Source organism: Egretta garzetta, unplaced genomic scaffold, assembly GCF_000687185.1.
Source record: "Egretta garzetta isolate BGI_Z169 unplaced genomic scaffold, ASM68718v1 scaffold688, whole genome shotgun sequence".
Lineage (NCBI taxonomy): Eukaryota > Metazoa > Chordata > Aves > Pelecaniformes > Ardeidae > Egretta > Egretta garzetta.
Genome location: NW_009260514.1, coordinates 279,354 through 288,565, shown reverse-complemented (window position 1 = coordinate 288,565; position 9,212 = coordinate 279,354). Strand labels below are relative to the sequence as shown.

The 9,212-nt window shown below is 52.6% G+C and overlaps 2 protein-coding genes across 2 annotated transcripts in view; both read right to left on the bottom strand.

Annotated features, from left to right (window-relative positions):
* SLC16A4 (solute carrier family 16 member 4) overlaps positions 1-6,414 on the bottom strand; it is an 11,220-nt gene extending 4,806 nt beyond the window's left edge. The window contains exons 1-7 of the mRNA XM_009644591.2: positions 6,399-6,414; positions 5,773-5,879; positions 4,449-4,581; positions 3,718-3,861; positions 2,977-3,138; positions 1,876-2,424; positions 322-533 (exon numbers count right to left, since the gene is read on the bottom strand). Of these exons, the coding sequence (XP_009642886.1) occupies positions 322-533; positions 1,876-2,424; positions 2,977-3,138; positions 3,718-3,861; positions 4,449-4,581; positions 5,773-5,879; positions 6,399-6,414 (1,323 nt within the window). The remainder of the gene's footprint in view (positions 1-321; positions 534-1,875; positions 2,425-2,976; positions 3,139-3,717; positions 3,862-4,448; positions 4,582-5,772; positions 5,880-6,398) is intronic.
* Positions 6,415-8,240: 1,826 nt separating this feature from the next.
* Positions 8,241-9,212, bottom strand: part of LAMTOR5 (late endosomal/lysosomal adaptor, MAPK and MTOR activator 5) — a 4,071-nt gene continuing 3,099 nt past the window's right edge. Inside the window, exons 2-3 of the mRNA XM_009644589.2 lie at positions 9,091-9,208; positions 8,241-8,606 (exon numbers count right to left, since the gene is read on the bottom strand). Coding sequence (XP_009642884.1) covers positions 8,546-8,606; positions 9,091-9,208 — 179 coding nt within the window. The 3' untranslated portion in view covers positions 8,241-8,545. The remainder of the gene's footprint in view (positions 8,607-9,090; positions 9,209-9,212) is intronic.

The following is a 9,212-nucleotide window of genomic DNA, read 5'->3' as shown; positions in this document are numbered from 1 at the left end:
CAGGACAGCTGGAGCAGTCTCCTTTGGAAAGGAGGACGTGGAAGTCAATTAGCAGAGTCAGGTCATTAAAAACCTGCAGTAAACTCCCAGTGTTCCCGTTGCATCTCGGCTGTGGATACCAATGAGTGGGTTGGAGAGGAGATCTGGGGCTCTCCAGTGGCTCAAACTGGGAAGGCTGGAGGGGAGAACCCTCTCATGCAGCTCTACAGCAGCCCAGGGTAATTCAGCTTTATGAAAGGGGGATTTGGATCATTTTGGAATATTGTTGGAAATGCCATGTACATTTATTTATTTATTTATTTAATGGATTCTCCTACTCACCAGCACAGGGAGGACCAGAGCCATGAACCCACCGCAGAAGAGGGCGAAGGCCACCGCGTAGGTCATGAGCAAGGGGAAGGTGGTGGCCAGAGGACAGAGCAGGTTGGTGACGCCGCTGAGGACGAGGTAAGCCGCGTGGTAGTGATACTTCTTGGTCCAGTTCTGGTCGGCGACCCAGCCCGAGAGCAGCTGGCTGACCATCTCTGTGATGCCTGGGGGGAAGAGGAGTTCACCAGAGCCTCAAAGACTTGATTGATTTATTGATTTACTTATTTATTTTTGCTATTTTGCACTGCGTTGCTCTGAAACGTGTCCCGACTCCGCCTGCCGCTCGCTGCAAGAACGTGACCACAAAGGCTGAAATGCCGGGAAGTTACAGGAAGGCATTTTTAGGCTGTTGTAAAATTCATGGTTTGTTGTTTTTGGTTTTTTTTTTTTGTCTTTACCTCAGTGCCTGCTATCGCCAAGTGCCTGTGGGTGCGCTAAAGTGGTCTGTAAAAAAATTCACTTAAGGGCTGTGCACTCAGCAGAATACTCTGAAATGCCCTGCAGTAAAATTCGGAAAGATAAGCTTGCGATTCGATCTCTCTTTCGAGCTGGAGAAAAAGCAGAATGTTGAGCAGAAAGATGCTTATGAGATTTTAATTTTTGTAAAGAAGCAAAGGACAGAAGACCGGCATTTTTTTTTTAAAGGCTCAGCAAACTTTCAAGACTTGGATTTTGCATTTCTCAGTATATTTTTATGAACTAAAGATCAGGGGAGTGCTCGCTGCCAGCTGATACCCTGCTGACCACCGTGTCCCTCCTCTTAATTTGAAATGTTGGGTTAATTCCTGTGCTCTCCTAGATTCCTTGACAGGGTACCTCATTTCTAAATATTATACGGCAGCGTAGAAGTAAAATTTATTTTTGTACAATAAAATATTTTACGATGACTGAGGTTGCGACGGCTTTCTTAACCCGATGCGACTTTAGTGTTAATCCCTGCTTATAATCAGGCACGTTGTTGTTTGTCGGGGCTGGGGGTGGTTTTTATTTTTTCCCTTGGAGGTGAATGTGCCAGATCCAAATGGCTAGATTCAAGTCAATGTGGGGTTTGTTTGGGTTTGGTTTTTTTTTTTCCCCCCTAATACTGAGTTTTTCTCTCTCTGCACACATTCCTTGGTCAAACTTGGAGGTCTTTGAATGCCCAGTGACTCTGGATTTCTGTGGCTCCTGGGTTTAAGCACAGCAGGGGCAGGCAGTGGGAAGGCTTTAGGAGGACAGATAGCACCTATGTAATTGGGAACTTGTGTTTGCTGGGTGCAGCGAGGACGGGGAATCATCTAGCTTAGGTTGAGAGAACCACCCACCATGTGAGAGCAGCTCTGTACATCCACAGAAGGCGACGCTATATATACAGAAGGGGGGTAAGGACTGTGAGCTAAACCTCTCCCAGGAAGATTTATTCTAGGACATGTTTGGGACTATTTCTTGGCAAGATTTGTGTTGCTTTACTTTCCTGTTTTGGTATCACTGTAATTATAAATGGGTTTAAAAGATTCTTTTGCCTACCAGCCACTGAAATGAGGTAAGAGGCGTCCATGCTGCTTATGCCCAGCGTCCTGGCTCTTGCTACCAGGTGGAAGATGGGCACGAAGTAGGCCAAGTGGCTGAACAAAAAAGACCAGATGAAAATGCAGAAGACGGGATCCTTCAACGGGGAAAAGTCGAGGAGAGGCTGCGAATTTTCTTTTTCAGTCGGTGGAAGGGATTTGTAGCTTCTCTGGGCCTCGGTGGCTATTTGGGACAAGCAGATGTCCGCGGGGGGTTTCTCAAGCCCTTCCAAAGCTGACGTATTTACCGGACCAGAGACATCTCTGCCGTGGGGCATCGTGACTCCCTCGGTGGTGGGAAGGTCCTGTGCGCTGCGAAGCTGTATTTCCCCGGGCATCGTTTCGTCTAAGCATCCCTCAAGGGTTTCTGAATCCCTCTTTGCCATGAAAGACCCAGCGTCTTGGTTTTTAGCGGAGGAGCGTTGAGGCGGCTGGGTGCTGATGGGTCGCAGCAGCATGCTGGAAGGGACGAGGTTTAACATGATGCCTCCAAAAATCAGGAGAGTACCTGAAGGAAGATGGAAGATACTTTTTTTTTTTTCCCCCCTTGGCATGGGAAAGGAGGAGCAGTCGGAAGTGATCTTTCTAGAGCAGGGTGTAGTTTGTATTGAACATGGAGACAGCTCTGTCATAAGGAGGGGGTGTCTTACAGGAGCTTTTACTCCTGTCTTTCTAGCTGGAAGTGCCTTTTGCTGCGATGCACATGACAAATCCAGTGCTACCTCTGGGATTTGGGAGTTGGTTTTGGTTTCCCTCATTAGAAGCCCATTACGTCTGATGGACCTTCAAGATGGCCTGAAAAAGCGTAGGAAAAGTAGGGATTTTCAGTTTGGGTTTTGGTTTCTGAGGTCTCTGTTTTGACTCTGACTTAACTGTAATGACTGATTAAGTGTTTAATCATTAACCAGATGTCCCCAAGCTATCCTAGGAGAGGCAGAGTCATTCCTTGGTGCATCCCATCCAATTTTAATTTGTAAGAAGATCCTCTTACCCTGCCCGGGTGTCTTCAAATGCCCTCTTAGTGCTGGTGAATTTGGATAAATGGGGGAGATGCACTCACCTTGCCAGTCATAAAAATCAATGAGAAGTTGGGTGAAGGGTGCTATTAGAAATGTCAGCCCCATCCCGGAGCGGGCGATGGCGTTGGAGAAAGCCAGCCGTGTCCTGCAGCGCTTGGCCGTCATCACCGCAGCCACCTGGTAAAGGCAGGCGAACCCCATCCCTGTGGGAAGGGGAGAAATAAGATGCCCATGCCCAAAAAGCACCAGCTTCATAGCGTGAGCTTTAGGGATCCAAAGTCACGCCATCCCAAGCTCCTTGTCCCCACAGGAGAGCTCCTTTGCAGGGTTCGTGGGCTGAAAGCGAGGGGGATTTTTGCTGTTGTGGTCAGTGAAGAACAAGATTTCACTCATGGTATTTTGTATTTTGCTTAGAGACCTGGTTTAGTAGTGGACAGGTATGGTTGGACTCGACTGTAAAGGTATTTCCCAACCAAATCATTCTATGATTCTGTATCTGAGGGGGGTTTGAGGCTGTGCACTTCAGTAAGGGATTTTAAAAGGCCAGGATTCGCCACGTATGTTGGGTCCAGAAAAAAAAGCAAGGTTAGTTGGGTCTAGCATGTTGAAGCTGGTATTTTATGCTCCTGAGCATGAAGCTTTGGGGTTTCACGCATCTCATAGAAAGGAGCCAGGGGATACTTCACTGTTAAAGGAACTGCCTGGTTGAAGGTTAAAGGAGCTGCTTTTACTCATCGTGCGCAGAAAAATCTCTGCCCGACTGGGAGTCAGAGGCTGCTCACCCAGGAGAAGTCCCATGGAGACGCAGAGGAAGGGGATGCTGGTGGCCTGCGTGCTGAGCAGGCAGCCCCCTCCGACCAAGCCGGCCCCGATGATGGAGACTGGCCGCTCGCCCAGCCTCCTGCAGACCATGGCCACCAGTGGGGCTGGAAGGGAAAAGGGAGAAAGCTTGGACTGAAGATGATGAACGACGCTTTGCAGGGCTCAGGGACTTGTGTTGGGGTCATTGCATCTGGTGCCCTGGCGAGTGGTCCGTGTGCCACCCTGGGAGGGAAGGGGTGACAAGAAATTTGGCTTGGGTCAGTATTCAGGAGCACGAGGAGAGCAGCCAAGAGACCTTTTCTCTTACCCTGGGAGCTCGGGGGATGGGGCAGGGAAAGGAATCAAACCCCAAATTTTCAGCTGTCCTCAAGCTGCTTCCTAATGCACACCACGCTCAGCGGCCGTCAATTATTCAGCAGCTGGCTTGCTCAGAAGCAACACTATTGGTGTTAGGGGTGAGGCTTTGCTTTCGATGTATATAATGAATCTGTTATGGCGAGGCGGTGTGACACACGCGATCCCCGTCCTTGGACCGTGCTCCTGCTAAGACACGCGTGGGCAGCGGCCGTGTCCGGCTTGCAGCAGCCTGGGATGGACATTGGATCTGTGGAGCAGCCTCAGTGCCCCTCCTATCAAAGCGAATGGGCTTGAGGTTGAGGGGCTGCCCTCATCCTTACGGACGCCGGCTCACCTCCTAAGAAGCGCAGGGAGGACATGATGGAGCCGATCCAGCTGACTTGCTCGGAGGAGCCCCCCACGTCCTCTTGGAAAGCCACAAAGAAAATCCCAAAGGTCTTGAGCATCCCCATCACAAGGACGTTGACCTGAATTGGAAGCAGACGGAGGTGAGATGCCACAGGGAGGGGCGGGGGGGTGTGTGTCAGGCGGGAGGAAAAGCTTTTCTTTCTGTTTTTCTTATGTGGATAATTTGTTGTGTTTGGGGAGAAAGAAACTGGGGCGTGTTAACTGGTGTCGCATGTATCGGGGAATACCAGCAGTGTGGATGAGCAGTGCAAGGGGATGGGGGACACAGTGCAAGGGACAGGAGGGGACATGGCTTTTCCTGCCCTTCCCAGTAGAAGGGCTGGCTCCTCCATCCCCTGGAGTCTCTGCAGCCCCCTCAAAAAACCCTTCTGTGCAAACTGGCTTTTCCAAAGAAAAGAAAAATAACGCTAGAGCCTGACCCTCATAGGGCTTTTTTGCTCTGTAAGTTCTTTTTTTTTAATACCAAAAAAAATAATCTAGATGGGTCTGAGCACTCTGAAAGAGCCTGGGGAGGTGACGAGGCATTGAGCGGAGCGGGGACGGACATTAGCCGGTGCGGTTTCCCAGGCTAGCCCTGCCACGGGGCAAAGGATGGTTTGTGTCCTCGGTGTTAGCTCCCTCCCTCCGCCCCGGTACGGGCAGTTAATGATCGGCAGCGAGTTGCTTTGGGTGGAGTGGAAGCGGGGAAAGCTTTCCTGTGCTTTCCAGCTTTCCTAACTGGGGGATGGTGTTGTTTCCCTCACCGATGGGGAGAGGGTGTGTGGCGTTAAAGCCTGTAGCATGGAGAATTGGCACTTTTAAGTGGTGTGGAGGTGCCCACTCCTGCCGGGAGAGCATAACCCAACGTGTGTGCACCCTGCGGTCGGGCCCTGGAGACCCATCTCTGCTGCCCCAGGATGAGGTCTCGCCCTTACCGAGGGTACAAGGCACCCCTTTGGGGTGTGACACCCCGCTGATGGTGTGCACGAGGGGGCAAAAGTCATCTGAACATTGCAGGCTGCCTTTCGGCCCTGGGCTGCCGCTTGGGCACCTTCATTTCCACCAACTGAGATGTTTTCAGGTGGCGTTTCCTAGGGGAAGGTGCGCGTCTTTCCAAAACGGGTGACGGCACTCGGGGTAGCAAAGCACCGCTGATCTTTGCCCTTCGCTCGGTGGGATCGGCCTGGCCTGTCCTCTGCTCTGTCTGAGGCTCAAGACCTTCTAGCTGCCCCGGCTTCGGGAGCGTTTAGCCGAATATCTCCTCTGCTTACCAGGAAGAAGTGAAACACCACTCCCCATGCCCACCCTCCGTCCGCAGCTTTGGCGCCTGGGCTCTTCGCGGCTGCCGGAGCCTCTGGCTTTTCCTCCTTCCTTTCCCCTGGAAATGAGAATTTCGGGACACGTTAACACCTTGCTCTGTTGCTGTTTCAATTCTAACACTGCTCCCGTGAAAGGGTCGGCTGCCTTTGAACCCTCTTGCTCCTCGGCTGCCAATGAGGTAGGCACCCGTACTCCGCATTCGACTTGCAAAAGCTTTTGAGGGCGGGCGAAGCTTTAATCGACCTTTTTCTCAACAGACGTTAAGTCGCACGTTGCCTGCAAACAGTTTCATATCCTCTCTCTTTCCCACCAAATTACTGTAACCACTTAAGCTTTCAGGGATTTTAAGTGACCAGCACCTTACTGCTGCTTCAGAGCGGAGAGTTTTTCTGGTTTGTGCCAGAAGTCGGGGGGTCCCCGTCTATCTGTAGCCATCTTTGAGCTCCCTGGGAAGCTCTCCCTTCTGCTCATCTCCCTTCCATCCTCTCGCCCATCCCACACCTCTGGCAGTGGCAGGATCCTGCCCAAGCTAGACCCTGCAGCAGTCAGGATGGATGAACCTGAAACTTTTCCTTACCGCCTTGCTGCTGCATGCTGGCAAATCCTCCCTGAAACAGTCGATGGCAAAGAGGAATCGTCTCTTCATCTGCTCCAGAGACTAAATTCCCCCTTCCTGTCCTGGCACCCCAAAGTCTGGTCCTTTATTCACCTCCGGTGAGGACAACCGTGTCTGTCCTTCCCAACAAGCCCTGAAGCGGGGCATGGAGCCTGTCCTCCTCCTTCCCGGAGGCTTGCGGGGCCCCAAGGCCGGGAGTCCCTCCCCTTCCCCAGCTGGGAGCAGGAAACCCCGGGGCTTTTGAAGCAGAAATCCTGTTGGGAGGGAAGAGGAGGGGAAGCCTGCAAAGGCTCCTGGCAAAGCCCTGGGTCTTGCCAGCCGTTGAGCGGAGCAGTAGGTGGCAATGGTGGATTGAAGCCAAGCCCCGTCCCTGCCTGTCCTGCCCACCCTGCCTCTGCTGCGTGGCCCTTGGCCCGGGAAACTGCGTCATTTAGGAGGGGTTGGTCTGGAAGGCTTTAGGTTTTTCCAGCCAAGATGCTCGGCAGCTGGAGCGGAGCAGTCGTGCTGCTGCAGCCCTTGCGCGGAGCTGGTAGTCGAGCGGGATTTGAGTTGGCTCCATGCCTCCATTGCAAATATGCACAAACTGCCGGGTAAATACAGCCCGCACGCTTCCTCCTGTGGTTTCGGCTGACCTGTCACCCCCGTCGGCGTCCCTGAGGTCAGATGGAATTGCAGGATCGTGATACCGCTCTCCGGTCCCCTCCCTTGGCAGAAAAGGCGATGCTCTGCCTTGCTGTCAGAGCTCCGGGCAGAGGTGTGCCAGAGCCTATGGAGAAGCCTTCCCTATAGCAGGGCTTGTAATAACATGCATGCAGCTTTTATTGAAGTGGAATGGTTTTTGCAGCGAGTCTGGTTTAAGGGCTTGAAGAACGGGGGGCTTGGCAGGGGGGGACCCGGGGGTGCTGGCAGCAGCAGCAGCATCTGGTGCAGCATCTGTACTGGGAGCTGTCGGATGTTTGAGAGGAAAAGCTCGGGCTTGAGCTGCTCCCAGCTCCGTGGGCTGCCGGGGAGAGGGGAGAAGAGGGACCCTTCAGCACCGCTGCAGAGCTTGGTCATGCCAACTCCTGCTGCCGCTGAGGCCGGGTCGTTACGCAGAATTAACTCTGACCTTGGCAGGCACGCGGAGCCCAGCCGTGCAGGGCAGGCTCATCCCTGCTGCCCGTTTCATACACAGCAACGACTGTGAGACTGTGGATTGCGCTGGTTAGGGGAGCTGCTCCTCGGAGTAAAGTCAAAGCAGTGTGAATGTGGTTGTACCTCTGCCCCAGCCCAATTTGTTAGCTGTGAAGCTTCCCTTCTGCTTTACATCGGCCAGCTGCCGGCCAGCTCCTTTTTTACTCCCTTACACACAGGAAGCATTTGAGTGTAGCAGCTTTTCAAGGGGAAAGCCTTTCCGCTTTGTGGGTTGTTTCCCCACACTGTTTCAACTGCTCAAATCTGTAAGAAGGGGGGCCTGGATTTGGGAGAATGTTGCCAGCATCCGTTTACAGTTCAGACAGGGACCGGGCAGCACAGGCAGGTAAAGGTTTGAACTTCAATCCAAGGCGTAGTAAGCAAGTAACTCCTGTAGAGAACGTTTAACTAGAGGCAGCTAAACATTTCCTAGGAGAAATTCCCCAGCAAGTGTTTGTACCTTTTCCGCTGGAGGAGCCTCCGTTAATCCAAGTCTTTGTGCACTGCTCCTGTTCTCTAGAGAAGTGCTAACAAAGAGGAGATTGGGAGGAGTTACCTCACTTGGCTTTGGAAAGAAGGCAAAGCAGCGGGCAACAGTTTTCACAGCAGGGGCAAAGAGAAGCAAAGGCGTGGTTTTGCAGGTCATTTATTGATTTCTCCAACAAATAAGGCCACACACACACACATACACTCCGTAGTATCTGATCCGTTACACGAGCTTGGTGAGTGACCCACATTTCATCCTCAGCAGCACAACTGCTAAAATGTGAGCTCCTGGTAGCTGCACAGGAGCTGTTACGTGGAGCGGGAGAGCCTTCAGCCCAGGTTCAGTACTACAAGCATGTTCTGCACTGGAGCAGCAGAGGAGAGCGGCTGTCTGGTGAGGAGGAGCTGGGCCAGAGGTGGGAGTGGAGCACTGCGCCGGTTCCCGAGGGTCAGGATGCTAGCTTGTGCACTGCTACAGTGATGCTGTCGTGCTTCTGGATCATGATATTCCTAGAACAAGAAAAGTGCTGAGGCAGTTGAGAAGCCAGCAAGCTGACGTGGGTGGGAAACTGGGTAGGGGTATCTTTTTAGCAGGGCCGGTTGTGACAGGACAAGGGGTGATGGTTTTAAACTAAAACAGCGTAGATTTAGACTGGATATAAAAAAGAAATTCTTTACAATGAGGGTGGTGAAACACTGGAACGGGTTGCTCAGAGAAGTGATGGAGGCCCCATCCCTGGAGGAATTTAAAAGCCATCTAAATGTGGAGCTTAGGGACAGGGTTTAGTGGTGGGATGGCAAGGTTAGGGGAATGGTTGGGCTTGGTGAGCTTAAAGGGATTTGCCAACCCAAACGATTCTACGAGCTGCTGCGGGGATCACACTGTGGAGACTGTGTTGTGGGGACTTTGGGGAAGGCTCCAGGGCTGGGGGGGGAAGGCGAAGAGGGGGAAAAGTGCCCTGCTCCCCCCCCGCTCTTCTGGCTGGAAACTCACCCACTGTCCGACTCCAGGCACACCACGGGCGTATCGGTCGGGTCGGAGGTGAGCTTGGCTGCCTGCTGGGCGAGGACGGAGATGACCCCGGCGTGCTCATCCGAGAGGGTTCCGCGGCCTGC